At 40.0% G+C, this 14,916-nt stretch overlaps 2 protein-coding genes across 6 annotated transcripts in view; one reads left to right on the forward strand and one right to left on the reverse strand.

The window, feature by feature from the left end:
- LACTB2 (lactamase beta 2) overlaps positions 1-12,398 on the reverse strand; it is a 32,478-nt gene extending 20,080 nt beyond the window's left edge. The window contains exons 1-3 of the mRNA XM_054498144.2: positions 12,046-12,398; positions 4,833-4,996; positions 856-982 (exon numbers count right to left, since the gene is read on the reverse strand). Coding sequence (XP_054354119.1) covers positions 856-982; positions 4,833-4,996; positions 12,046-12,167 — 413 coding nt within the window. The 5' untranslated portion in view covers positions 12,168-12,398. The remainder of the gene's footprint in view (positions 1-855; positions 983-4,832; positions 4,997-12,045) is intronic.
- XKR9 (XK related 9) overlaps positions 1-14,916 on the forward strand; it is a 125,950-nt gene that overhangs the window by 46,038 nt on the left and 64,996 nt on the right. The window contains exon 1 of one of the 5 annotated variants that reach the window (XM_054498142.2): positions 12,320-13,033. The exons of 1 other annotated variant lie outside the window; for it this stretch is intronic. The gene's annotated coding sequence lies outside the window, so the exon portion shown is untranslated. Of the gene's footprint in view, positions 1-12,319; positions 13,034-14,916 lie in introns of those variants that run through there. 3 more of the 5 variants (XM_063668876.1, XM_054498139.2, XM_054498141.2) reach the window with 3 other exon arrangements.

Here is a 14,916-nt window from a genome sequence, read left to right on the forward strand (position 1 = left end):
GCAGTGCAAGGTAATCCTGAAGTCTCTGTCTTAGAAGAATGAGTAAAGTCTTACATACTGAGAAAAGTGGATGTTCTGAGATCAGAAAACAGGTGCAGATTGTGGGGGAGAGAGGAGTTCAGTTTTAAAATAACTGAGTTTGAAATACCATTTTGAAACCCTCAGATAGGTCATGAGGTATGATCGGTCAGGCCTAAAACTTATTTAATTTAGGTATGGGTCATCTTTTGGAAGTGAGAATATGGGAAAGCCGTGAATTGAATTGATAAGTAGATCCCTAAGCCTCCTTAGGAGACAACGCTTATTTTTTAAAGTGTAAATTTTATTTTTTAAAACAATGGTAATCATATGATTCAAATAAACAATTTAATAAAGAGTGAAGTCTTTCTTTTCTCATTTCTCAAGCAACTCATTTTCTCCTCCCAGAGTAAGTAATGTTATTGGATTTCTTTTGTATCCTTCCTGATGTACTCTTTACACATACCAGCACATATGCATAGATCTTCTATTTTTTTTTTTTTTTTTTTTGAGACAGGGTTTCACTCGTTTGCACAGGCTGGAGTGCAGTGGTACAATCTTGACTCACTGCAGCCTCTGCCTCCCAGGTTCAAGCTATCATCTCATCTTAGCCTCCTGAATATCGAGGATTATAGGCATGTGCCACCAAGCTCAGCTAATTAAATTTTTTTTTGGGTAGAGACAAAGTCTCACTATGTTGCCCAGGCTGGTCTTGAACTCCTGGGCTCAAACGATCTTCCCATCTCAGCCTCCCAAAGTGCTGGGATCCTTCCATCCTTTTTTATAGCACACATACACAGACTCTTCACCTTCCCTGGCTAAGGGACATTTACTTACCTTAGAGTGGCTCCCTCAGTCTTAATCACATCTCCATCTTTCAGATAAACATACTGTTGCTCTCCATTTCCTATAATTTCTTCTCTCTGAGGATTCCGTGGGAGTTTTTTAATGCAATAGGTAGTGTCTAGTCATAAAACATATAAAATATATTAACTCACACTTTATAATTAAGCCTTTTAAGAGATCAACTTTCATAGAGCTAACACTTGTGAATGACTGCATAACATATTAATATTAAGAGACAACAGAAGATGGGATGAATTACAGCAGGTTATCTCTGGGATATAACTATTTCATATCTTTCAACCAAATGGCTCTTCATTCTTTCATGCCCTTCTAGGTCTACATGAAAGCCTCTATTTTTCGAGTCACTCCTAGTTTATACAAAAAATTTAAAAGTAGCCTGCTTTGGCATCCCGACAAGTGTTGAAGAGGCAGTAATACAGAACCTGGAAACTTTTCTCTATCCAGGTGCCTAACATGTAGCAAAGGTGTCATGACAGTAATTAATAACAAAAGGATGAACATTAATTAATAATGAAAGCACGAGGTCCTTGCTATGAGTACTGAAATGAAGCCCCAAACCAGTGGCTAAGATATTAAACCTTTAAAATAAGCTTAATCTATACCACCCCTCACTGACACAAAGAAATTAATTAACCAATTAACAATTGAGTGCCAATTAACTAACCAGTATACTAGGTATACTGAATACAACCATTGTGATATCAAAGTTCTTAAAAGCTGTCCTGATTGGGAAACTAAAACTTACAAACATGAAACAAAGAACTATACTTGGTACCATTTAATGAATATTAAATGGACAATTCAGCTAATAAAGGCAGCAGGAGTTCAGAGAAAGGAGAGTTAGGAAAGGATTTATAAATATGATAGAACTTGAGGTGTGACTTACAGAATGAGCAGGATGGGTAAAGGTGAAGAGAAGGACTTGTAGGTAAGGGGAACAGCATTAGAAAAGGCATTAAGTCCAGGCGCGGTGGCTCACGCCTGTAATTCCAGCACTTTGGGAGGCCAAGGCGGGTGGATCACGAGGTCGGGAGTTCGAGACCAGTCTGGCCAACATAGTGAAACCCCATCTCTACTAAACATACAAAAAAATTAGCCAGGTGTGGTGGTGTGCGCCTATCATCCCAGATACTAGGGAGGCTGAGGCAGGAGAATCGAATGAGCCCAGGAGGTAGAGGTTGCAGTGAGCCAAGATCACGCCATTGCATTCCAGGCCGAGCGACAGTGCGAGACTGTCTCAAAAAAAAAGCATTAAAATGAGAATGAGCATGACATATGTGTGACAGCATAATGCTACCAACTTTCTACTGCAAAATACTGGCTGGGAAGAGTGTAAAGTTGGATAGGTAAGATGAGCTGAGATCAGAAAGGGTCTCAAATTATCTTTTACAAAATAGAAGAATTTAAACTTTACCATGTGTAATCACTGCACACTCTTTAGTAAGATAATGAAATAGTGTTAACTGATGATCAATATGGCGGCTGTGGGTAGGGAGACCAAAAGGAGATCAGAGAGCCCAGGAGGGGAATGACTGCAATTTCCCAGCTGGAAGGTAATGAATATTAGGGGTAAGATGGTAGCACTGGAAATATGAAGGGAGAAAGAGATATTTCAAATAAAAATGGACAAGGCATAGAAATTTGCTAGTTTGAGGATAAAGGAGACAGAAACACTGAAATAAAAAGAAACAACAACAAATACCACCTCCCCTTCCAACCCCAAACTCTATTATTTTGTATCTTAGAGGCCGAAGGAAAACAATGATATGCTTTTCTGGGAATTGACATTATATAACAAGATTGAGATATTGAGGTTTTTTTGTTTGTTTTGTTTATAAGCTGTATAATTTTATCTTTCAGTAAAGAAATGGAGTCATTACATTTCTCCTTATGAGACCTTTAGTAGACAATTAAAAAAATCACAATTATATCAAAATTACAAAATAAATGTCATACTATAACTTTGTATCTGTTTTCAAAATTATGTGCAAATATAAATGAAAACACATATCCTATTTCAGTGGTTGTTGGAGGCTGGGGATGGGGGAAATCATTGCAAAGCAGCATGAGGGGACCTCTTTTTGGAATGGAGGAAGTGTTCCGTATCTTGACTGGAATGGTCACATAGGTATTGATGTTTGTTAAAACTCACTAAACTGTGCACTTAAAATGGGCACATTTTATGTATGTAAATTAAAGCTCAATAAAATTGATTTATGAAGGAAAAAAGTGGGCCATAAACATTTTAATTTTTCAAACTGAAAAATCTGAAGAGTTGGCTGAGGTGACAAAGCTAATTAAGAAACCACAGAGTAGTTTTTTTTTTTTTTTTTCTTTTTTTTCCCGCAAACAGGTTTCACTTTGTAGCTCAGGCTGGTCTTGAACTGCTGGGCTGAAACTATCGTCCTGCCTCAGTCTCCTGAGTGGTTGCGATTATAAGCACACACCACCGTCCCTGGCATAAAATAGTTTTTTAATTCACAAGATTTAATAGGTAGATTAAAAGAAGAGGTAAGACAAAATTAAAAGAGGTAAGACAAGAGAAGGAGAAGTCAGACTGAGAGATTATAAGTTCCTGTGTACACAGTCCCCTTAGATTGGAAGAAAGGAGCTAAGAGGGTAAGGAAGCTTGGTTGCCAGTTTTTTATAACTGGCAGCCTGGTGATATTGGGTGTGGTAGCTGAGATGTCCCAACTGTAGTCACAAGGCCTAAAAAAGCAGATCTTTACAAATGTTTAAAAATACTAGCTCAATGTAAATAAGTATGAATGTTCTTGACCTCCTTACTGTGCCCTGAATGTGCCAACCACACTCTCATTCCAGCATCTTTGCTCTTGCAATGCTGTTTGCCTGCAGGCCTTCCTGCCAGGAGCTTGCTCCTTCTCTCTGTCCACTCTGGATATAACAGCCCTTGTCCTTCTCCACTTTACTCTCTCTTCCCTTTCTCTTCTTGTACCTTTATTTTCCTGCATAGCACCCATGATTATCTGATCTATTTTTTTCTCTTTTTTTTTTTCACTCTGGTGCCCAGGCTTGAGTGCAGTGGCACAATATTGGCTTACTGCAGCCTCAGCTTCCCTGGCTCAAGCAATCTGCCCACCTTAGCCTCCCGAGTAGCTGGGACTGCAGGTGCACGCCACCATACCCGGGAAATTTTTGTACTTTTTTTGTAGAGACAGGGTCTTGCTATGTTGCCCAAGCTGGTCTTGAACTCCTGAGCTCAAGCAATCCACCCACCTTGACCTCCCAAAGTGCTGGGATTACAGGCATGAGACACTGCACCCAGCTTGATCTATTATTTATTTAACAAGTACTTTCCCTACTGGAATGAAAGCTCCATGAGAACAGAGTCTGTTTTGTTCACTGCTATACCCCTTGTGCCAAGAACACTGTCTGACATATAACAGTAACTGGAATATTTGTTTAATGAATGAATGAATGAATCTAGGTATATGATGGTGGGATGAGGAAATAAAGAGACAGAAAATGTCAGTACTGTATAGGTTTCAGGGACAATGAATTATCAATACAATGATATCTTGCCTGAATTTCAGCATATCTTAGTAACTGCCTTAAAGTTACAGAAGGCCTGAGATAATCTGTTAGAATGTGAACAATAAGAGCACCTACCTCACAGTATCCACATAAATTGTTTAGTGTAGTGCCTGGCACAGAGTAAATGCTCAACAGTTGTTAGTTATGATTAAGTCTGAATAGTAACTCACACACTAAAGTAAAATTGAGGATTTGAAACAGAAATCAGGATTTCCGTGCCTCCTTTGTTAAAACTAGGCACAGTATTCAACAGTCTCATCAATTTCTAAAAGTACCATTTAAAACTGAGGTATTTAGTAAATGGTTTATAGACTACTTAGCTCTGTAACTGAAATAAATTATTCTCCAAACACGGCTTTCCTCAATAAGCTTAATGAATGTTTTCTGTTTACCATTATTGATGCTTTTACAAATATCTCCTATGCCTCCAGAATGATCTTGGTGCCAGTGAGTCACTACAATTTCCTGGATTGCTGTGTTAAATTCAGTTAGAGCCTGCTTTAAACAGCTGATATATTCTGGAATTGCTGGTTCTCCAGTGTCAATGAGGATTCTCCTGAAAATTAAATGGAAGATAATCACACAACTGGAACGCTGAGTTGACATTAGCATTATTTTGCACGCAGATAATTTACATTAAAGAAACTGCAAAAATTATTTTACTTTTAACATGCTCAAAAACCAGCTACGTCACTTCAGCTTAACTACAGTAATCTCACCCTAAGAAAGTTTTCTGAGAAAAATTAGAGCTAAATATAAGTCTGAACAAGGAATAATAGCAGTCATCTTGAACATTTACATAGCAATTAAAATAAACATGGCACCATTCCAAGGACCTTACATATTTTAACAATTACATTCCTTGTAACAATTGTTTAAGGTAGATATTTTATCATTATATTTAGAAGTAACTTGCCCAGGTTACTCCACAGATAACTGGCAGAAACAGCTTTCAAACCCAGATATTCTGATGCCAGAATATGTGCTCTTATCTATTTGCCTTTGAGATCTCATATCTCAGTATATTTCAAAAGTTTTATAGATATGAAAGATTTTGATTCAATGGCACCCCTAAAGAAACTAGTCTTTGGCACTAGATATAGAACTTATCACTGAAGTTTTACATTAGCACCCTGACACAAGAAAATGAAGGCTTTAGTGAAGCACGGGAAAAACGTCTGAGCTATTTTCTTTCTTTACTTAGACAACCCCATTAGCTGTATTTTTTGCTTGTGGTTCTGAATCTTCCTTATATTTTGTTTGCCCTTCCTCATGATTTTATGAGGTGGCCTTTCTCTGTGAAGTTTTGCTGAACTAAAGACATGGGGGTGACATGTTCCTCAAGATCCAATTCTTTTTTTTTTGAGACAGGGTCTTGCTCTGTCACCCAGGCTGGAGTGCAGTGCTGCGATCTCAGCTCATTGCAGCCTTGACCTCCTGGGCACAAGCAATTCTCCCACATCTACTTCCTGAGTAGCTGGGACTACAGGTACATGCCACCATGCCCGGCTCATTTTTCTATTTTTTGTAGAGATGGTGTTTCATCATATTGCCCAGGCTGGTCTCTTAACTCCTGGGGTCAAGCAATCCTCCCACCTCAGCCTCCCAAAGTGCTGGGATTACAGGCGTTGAGCCACCATGCCCAGCTCAAGATCCAATTCACAAACTTCTTCACTCATGCTGTTTCACAGTAACACCTCACTAATTCAGGCTGGCTGACAGGTTAGCCTTGACGAAAAGTCTGAGTTATTCATTAATTGATCAATAACTGTTTATGGATTACCTAATATGTGCTATAACTTGGTTTCCTGCAGTAAGCAGGAGAAAACAACCCTGCTTACATTCAACTGTTGGTGAGAAGGGGAACTGCATATGACTGGAAATAAACAATAAAAGTAACATACCATAGAAAGCATTTTGCAAAGCATTAAAATTAAACAGTGAGTAACTGGATGGTTTGTTTCCCTAACGCTACTCCCTGAGACCCAGAGCCAACAAAAACAATTTGGCCTCTCATAAGGGAGGAGGGCAATGGCCTCATAGCCCATTGGCTTCTGTCTGCACCCTATGTTCTGTAGCACAGTAGATGTCCTTCAGAAACACAGTGTTGAACTGTCCTATCCGGAGACAGAAGCGGGCATTTATTATAGGGTTCTGTTGGTAGTGGAAATGTAAGGAAGAGATGGCTTAAAGAACATTTAGAAGGTACAATCAACCAACCAACAGGATATTTGTTAAACGAGATGTGCAAGGAGGGAAACAGTTGGCGACTTTGAGGTTTCTAGGTGGGAGGATTGGTGTGCCATTAATCAAGAAGGTAAACCCTGGAGGGAGCAAATTTGAGATGAGTTTGACTCGGGTCAGAGTGAATTCTGATGCTATTCCTAGCCATCTTATCTTTTTTTCCATAGCAATTATTACCATGTAATATATTATGTATTTACATATTTATTTGTTTATTGCCTATTTCCACACCCAACACCACCCTACAAATTTGAGTCCCTTCAGGGCAGAAAGCTTGTCTGTTTGGTTCAAGGAATTTATGGATTTATTTCTATATCTATAATACATTGTACTGCACTTAGCATTTTGCATATTTAGTTATGCTAAATTAAAAATACACAAGACTATAATACTATGATACCTCCAATAATACTCTCTAGCCCACCCATCCTAGATTTTGGCTGCCTCCATGCATTTGGGGTTATTTACCACAAATTCTCACTGCCCCTAAAGTAGAGTCACTAGGACTATTTTTGTGGGTCTTCTGGTCCTCACTAAAAGAATACTTCCATGCTTCAGGTAAGGCTCAAATTTTTTCAATCCATCAAGGCCCCACCACTTTTAAAATTATTTCTTAATCCTTGCCTTCCCGTCCTCCCAAGAAACTCTGTTTTGAAATATCTCCTAATCTAAAAATGAATATGAATTTCTGTAATTTAAAGACCAGATCACATCACACTGATCAAAAGTAATGACAAAATTAACAGGGTTGATACATGAATTTGATAAAATCTAGTAGCAAAGAAAACAGATCTTTTAGAATGCCTGTGCTGGTTGTTTGCAGGTAAAAGTGTGAGTGACCATACGACTGTGGTACTGGAGAACATGTTTCTGGGGCTCCAGTTTTAGGTCTCTTAATGGTCCTGTCTTGGTTTAACAAAATTGGAATTGATAAAAGAAGGGCTCTCAAAAGAAAGAAAACAGAAAAAAGTTCTGGAATTAATACAATCTATTCAGAACAAAGGAGGGGTGTCTAGATACTATGAAACCTAAAACATGAGTTTGCACCATGCTTTGAGGGAAAAAAAAAGTCACACTGATAACATATGACATTGACATAGCAATTTAAACCATTTGGAGCTTTCATATTTACTATTTCTTTTGATTCTCTTATCAACTCTAGGGAGGTATTATTACTTTATTAATTATTTATTTTATAGAAAACTAATCTTCAGAAAGGCTAAGTGATTTGCTCCAGGTCATATAACCAGCAAGAGGCAGCGCTAGGAAGCACTAGATGTTCAGATACAAGGGTCCAGTGACTTCTCCATTCAAAACACTGCCTCTCTAGCAGAAGGGGATTGCTTAGGTTAAGTGCTTAGAATCATTATGTGGCAAAAATAAAACTTCAGCTATACATTTGAAAAAACTGTTATCAGTTTTGAAATTGAAAAAAATGTTATCAGTTTCTCCCTTAGCAAACAGTTACTCTATCCATGATGTCTGTAAATAGTTATAATAGATGATTGGATAGTATCATCTCTACATGGGCTAGTTGACTTTGTTCTTCCTGGCCACAGACAATAATATCCCTATCTCAGGAAGTCATTTTGCAAATGCAAATTATGCTAATGAAGGGCTCAAGAGAAGAGTATAGATGAATCTGTATAGGTCTATGAACGATTTATTCACTAGAGCAAAGTGCCTGGCACATAGTAGGCACACAATAACTATTTGCTACCTGAATGGAGAAAAAAATTTTCAATTGGTGGAAAATTAGTAGAATCAAATTCCTTGTTATAGGTATTTCATGTCACTATTAAGATAGCTATTAACTGGTCTCTATTTGCTGTCACTCTTACAAAATCATTAGATATTTTCTGAACACCTATTATGAGCACAGTGTTGTCTAGATGTTATGAGGAAAGCAGAAGTGATAAAAATAATGGCTAACATGGTATGTTTTCCATGTGCTAGAACTTGTTAAGTGCTTTTCATATATGTTTTTTCACTTAAATTTCACTGAGTCCTCATAAAATCCAATGAGGTAGGTACCATACAACCTTCATTGGGTTGTATCAGGAATCTGAAGCTTAGAACTGTCTTGTCCAAAGTCATATGGCTAGTAAATGGCACCAGAATTCTAATCTAGGTAACCAGAGTCCAGAGTTTTAATTCTATTCCACTTGACTACCTTTTTCTATTATCAGCCACACTGTCTGCCTACAAAGTATGTACAATTTTGATAGGAAAGGTTAAAATTACAGTTTTTAGAGGTTCTTGAGCAGAGGAGGAAAGTAAAAATACTGGACAATTTGGCTGTCATTTGTTGATTCAAATGCTTATTGAGTACCTATGTACTAAGCATCACAGTTAGGTCTAGCAGTGTTTTAGTGAAATTCATTTGGCTTCCATGGGCTGATCAGACGAGGAAGGAAGACCAGCTAAAACTGTAGTTATCCAGCAGTTCTGGAGTCATAATAGTGAAAATTAAGAGAAAATGTACAGAATGCTCATTCATTCAGCAACTATTTACTGTTCTACCTGTACTGTGTACAAGGCTCTGTGCTAGGTGCTGGGGATATAGCCATGAATACGCTTTCACTGAACTGACGTTATAGTGGGGTATGAAGGTGTGGAAAGACATTAAGCTTCTTGCACAAAAAAATCATTTCATTATAATTGAGATAAGGACCATGAAAAGTATGAAGTGCCCCTAATACAGTCTGATGGGTCAGGGAAGACTTCCATGAGGAAATGGTATTTAAATTGTGCTCTAAAGGATGAATGAGATTAGCTGGGTAAAGAAGGGAGGAATGAGTGGAAGAAAGAGGAAAGCATGCGTGAAGGCCCTGAGACAGGGAATCATAAACCTCATCTGAGACATTATAAGGCCAGCATGGCTGGAATGGGAGAGGTTTGAGAGGAGCCTGATAAGACTGATGGAGGCCAGAATACACAAGGCCTTCCAGTTTTAATTCCTAAAATACCACTCTGGCTACATAGGGAAGACTGGATTGAAGAGAGACAGAGGTAGTCATACAGAAGCCAATTAGGAGGCTATTACAGTAGCCTAAGCAAGAGTTGTGCTGGCTCGGACTGAGTGACAGCAGGGGACATGAATAGATCTTCATAATGGCTTGGATATGCAGTAGGAAGCAAATAAATGTCAGGAAGGGTATTTAGGCATTTCCTTTGATGGTTTTGTTTACCAAGATATGAACAACTGGAGGAGGACCTGGCAGTTTTCTGGGAAAGGTTATGAGTTCAGTATGGAAAACACTGAGTTCCAGGCAGCAGTGAGTCATGCAAATAGACTTAAAAGTTGGCTACTTGAGTCTGAAGATCAAGTTTGGAATTTGAACTTGAGCTATATATTTGGTAGTTAATAATAAACAGATAATAAAGGCAAAGCCAAATAAGTAGATGAGATCACCTAGGTAGAGAATACAGTAGAAGAACATGAGAGATGAGGATTATATACTGAATAACTAAAATAATTAAAGATTTGGTAAAGAAGGTGACTCTATCAAGGTGAAAGAGAAAGAGCAGCTCGAGAGGTAATAGGAAACCTGAAGAATGTGGTGTTGGCAAATTAAGGAGGGAGTGGTCAATGGTGTCAAAGCACTGAAGTTCAAGGAAAATGAGAACAGAAAAATACCATTGGGGTTAGTGATACAAAAGCCGCTTGTGATCTTAGAACTGTTTTGTGAAGCGGAACAGGTGGATACCAATCTCAGAACATCTGACAAGGGGCCAATTAATATTAATTTCTAGCCACCTTTTACTTTACACCTTTTACTTTATACAGTAGCATCATCTACACTTATTTCTAGCTCAAGTATACGGACTCTGTAGTTCAACTATATGGAGAAATAATTTACATAGTGCAAGTAATTCCACTGGCCATTCCACTCCATTAATTCATGTGAGCAACAGTGTTAAGTAATTTAAGACGGGAGACTATAAATCTGCTTTTCCCTCAGTTAGTCTTTAAGTCTCTCTTAGCACTAGCACTTTGCTATGTTGAGTGTGATTCTAGTGTTTGAAGATACAGTATGTATTTTTCGTACAACATAGCCCCTAAACACAAGCCAATTTCTTCATCTGGTTTACAAACAGAATCAGCCATCTGTTTCAACGCTGGAAAAAAGGCAGGTTGTGCTGAACTTACTGAGGACAATACACTGATCTCCAACATGGTGTTCTTCTAAGAGACTTTCCAGGGTAATTCTGATAATAAGCATCTTTTGTCCGAGGTATTGACTAGTTTAAGATGACACACTGAAGAGAGACCGCCTATGGATTTACTTGGTTGAGGGACTTCCAGCCAAGACAGACTGTACCCTAGAGATCTGGCATTTTTCCTGCTTAATTCTCTATCCTCCTAGATTCTGGTGGCAGCCTAAACCTTTGGTAACTACCTGACCCTGCCTTGTTTACTCTGAACTTAATCTTTCACCTGCCCACTTTGCAGGTCTGCTGCTTCTAAAATTCTTATTTACTGGAAAAACGCCAAACAGTAGACACTTCCAAGGAAAACTCAATTAACTGTACTTACTAAATCGTTTTTAGTAATCAATTACATTTTAAAAATTATTTATGTCTTGACTGCACAATTAAATTCTATGCTCAAGAGAAACTACATTATCTGGGTTCATCCAGTAAAGACTACAAAAGTTGCTAAATGCCTAAGATTTACTATGCAGTAAACCAAATCTCCCATTCCTGCATAATTCCACTAAAACAGAATGCAGCTAAACAAGAGCAAAAGTGTCTTCTTAGAAATACAGGTGTGCTACTGTGTCTGCAAATTAAACTCAAACAAGGTCACACACAATTGTAACAAAAAACTTCCCCAAATTACTTATGTCAGCTCCTCTTACGATCCCACAGGCTGCAGAGAACCAATTTGGAAGCCAGGAGAATCCTGCCCTCTGCTGCTGAGTTGAGGAAATCGCCTCAACATAATTAATCGCTTTTGAGAAGGGAAGTTACACTCTGGGCAAAACACCAGTGAAAGTCAAGTGAGCAAAGTAAACGCTTTCTTGGACTCTTAACATCCGAATTTTCTCAACAGTTTAAACACGCACACCCTGGCATTCAAACATCAAGCACAGTAAATCGGGTTTCAAAACATAAGTTTTTTTTTTTTTTTTCCATTTCTCCCTAAATTAGAGAGCTATCACCTGGGGTGGTCGTATTTTAGCTAGCTTCGAGAGCCGAGTGTCTGCGTGCAGTCCTGGCGGGGCTGCTAGGCGCGGGGCTGCCCAGCTAGGGACAGGACGCGGCGCTCTCCACTGCTCGCGCAGCCGCGATCAGTCAAAGCCCGGGCTCCGGGGCCGGCTGCGAATGTTGGGGAGGTTGGAGAGGGACGTTTACCTGGGGCCGGTCCCCACTAGGTAGGTGTTGGTGCCTTGGAGGGTCATGGGACCCGGGTTACAGCCCAACACACGCACGACTCGATTGGACAGCCGCTCGACGCGCTGCAGTACAGCAGCCATTCCCGCCTCAGCCGCCCGCCGGCGTGTCGCCTATCTGGATACTCCAGCGCGGAACAAGCCAACAGGCCGTGGACAGCGAGTAGCGTCCACGTGACGCCGCGCAAGCCGGGAGGGAGGGGATTGGCCAGCGGCTGGTCCAGGTGTCATGTGACAACGCGGGCGAGCCGGGGCGGGGATCCGGCAGCTAGGCCGGAGGCGGAACCAGAGGTCACGTGACGTCGCGCGGGCTGCGCGGGCAGTGGTGGGAAGGCTGGCGCGAGGCGTGAGGTGGCGTGAGGCGGCGTGAGGCGAAGCCGGAATCTGGCTCTGTCACGGGGGCTGGTGCCTCACGGGTTTGTGTACTAGACAGGCGAGTGGAGCCAAGTGGGCGAGAGACATTTTAATCTGGAAGAGTCTTGTGATTTGGGAGATAGGTTTGGTAACCGTTCGTTACTCAGTAATAAATCTCAGGAAGGATTGCCAGATTTTTAGGCAGTGGCTATGTGTGTGTGTGTGTGTGTGTGTGTGTGTAGTAGTAGTAGTAGTAGTAGTAGTAGCCTGTTCATCTTTTTTTTTTGAGACGAAGTCTCGGTCTGTCGCCTAGGCTGGAGTTCAGTGGCGCGATCTCGGCTCACTGCAAGCTCCGCCTTCCGGGTTCACGCCATTCTCCTGCCTCAGCCTCCCAAGTAGCTGGGACAATAGGCGCCCGCCACCACGCCCGGCTAATTTTTTGTATTTTTAGTAGAGACAGGATTTAACTGTGTTAGCCAGGAAGGTCTCGATCTCCTGACCTCGTGATACGCCCGCCTCGGCCTTCCAAAGTGCTGGGATTACAGGTGTGAGCCACCGCGCCGGGCCAGCCTGTTCATCTTTTATAATAAATAGTGGTAAGACATATTTGCTTAGTACTTCCTACTATGCCTAAGTGCTTTCTACAAACATCCCACTTAACTCCCTTAATCCTCAGAACATTATTAAGAGGTGGACACTATTTTTGTTACAAATGAAAAACGGGGATTGGGCGGCTGCCCAGATGACAGAGTCTGCGTGTGCAGCCTTGCTGCTACCTGCCTCGCACTAACGCCTGCCCCCCTCAGTGAGATTCAAGGAGCATGCCTCTGCCTCCCAGTGTTACCCGCCTGCCCAGAGAGCTGGGCTGGTCTTGTGGAGCCGTTTTATGCCCAAGATGGAAGGGACTCATTTTCTCTGTAACAAGTCGGTTTCTAATCAGCCAAGTATTAACTATCCAGTGTTAACTACAGCTTCCCATAAAAAAAGTTGAGTTATAAATTACTTAAAAGAAAATACACAGATCCTGTAGACAGTTCTATCGAGTTATGATAATTGTGTGTAATCACTGCCCCAAAGAGATGTAGAACATATCCACTGTAGCAGCCCACTCTTTTTTTTTTTTTTTTTTAAAAAGGTGAGAAATTGACACATACAGTGCTTGGTGGCTTTTTTTTTTTTCCAGATATTTCTGATGAAGAAAACGATCTGCTCTTATCTATTTTATGAATCAGCAGCATAGTGTATCAGAGTGGCTAATGACATCTGCTTTGTGTGTGAGAAATGTCTTTGCCTTGTTTCACACAGTTGTACTTTTAATGGAAAAATATTCAAAAAATCATCGCTGAAATAATCCCATAAGTTATCCCCTGTTGCAATGGGAAGTTAAGCAGTATACCCTTCAAAAAAAAAAAATACTTGAAGTAACCCAATCTCCTACATCAGGCATTTCAGTCTGTCAATATGTATTTATCATAGACATCAATTAATGGCTATTCAGGCAGGAAGTTATGCACATCTTCCCTTTTTAAGAACTCTGCTGGAAAGTCAGTGAACCCTGGAGAAGAGGATGGAGCAGTAATTTCTGGACCATAGTGTTCCTCCTGAGAATCTGGGCACTCCCCTTCTTTTATCCTTTAGCTTAATTAATTTCTTTACTTATTTACTTACAGGGTCTGGCTTTCACCCAGGCTTCAGTGCAGTGGCACTATCATAGCTCAATGTAACCTTGAACTCTTGAACTCAGGCGATTCAGGTGATCCTCCTACTTTGGTCTCCCAAAGTGCTAGGATTACAGGCTTCAGCCACCATGCCTGGCTGAGATAAACTTTTTAGCTCCCACATATGAATAAGAGTATGTGATATTTGTCTTTCTATGCATGGATTATTTCACTTAGCATAATCTCTAGTTCCATCCATGTTGCTGCAAATGACATGATTTCATTATTTTTTTATGGCCAAATAATATTTTATTGTGTGTATATATCACATTTTATTTATCCATTTGTTTGTTGATGGACTTTTAGGTTGATTTCATATCTTTCCTATTGTGAATAATGTTGTGATAAACATGCAGGTGCAGTTGTCCCTTTGATACACAAATAGTAGTGGGATTGCTAGATCATATGGTAGTTCTGTGTGTGTGTGTGTGTGTATTTTATAAATCTCTGTACTGTTTTCCATAGTGGTTGTACTAATTTACATTCCCACCAACTGTGTATGAGAGTTCTTTTTCTCTGCATCCTCTCCAGCATCTGTTATTGTCTTTTTAATAACAGCTATTCTAACTGGGGTAAGATGATATCTCATTATGGTTTTGATTTGCATTTCCCTGATGATTAGTGATGTTGAGCATTTTTTCATGTGTTTGTTGGCCATTTGTATGTCTTCTTTTGAGAATCGTCTATTCATCTTCTTTACCCTCTTTTTGATGGGATTATTTGTGTTTTCTCTTGTTGAGTTTGAGTTCCTTGTATGTTCT

The sequence above is a fragment of the Pongo pygmaeus genome, chromosome 7 (assembly GCF_028885625.2).
Source record: "Pongo pygmaeus isolate AG05252 chromosome 7, NHGRI_mPonPyg2-v2.0_pri, whole genome shotgun sequence".
Lineage (NCBI taxonomy): Eukaryota > Metazoa > Chordata > Mammalia > Primates > Hominidae > Pongo > Pongo pygmaeus.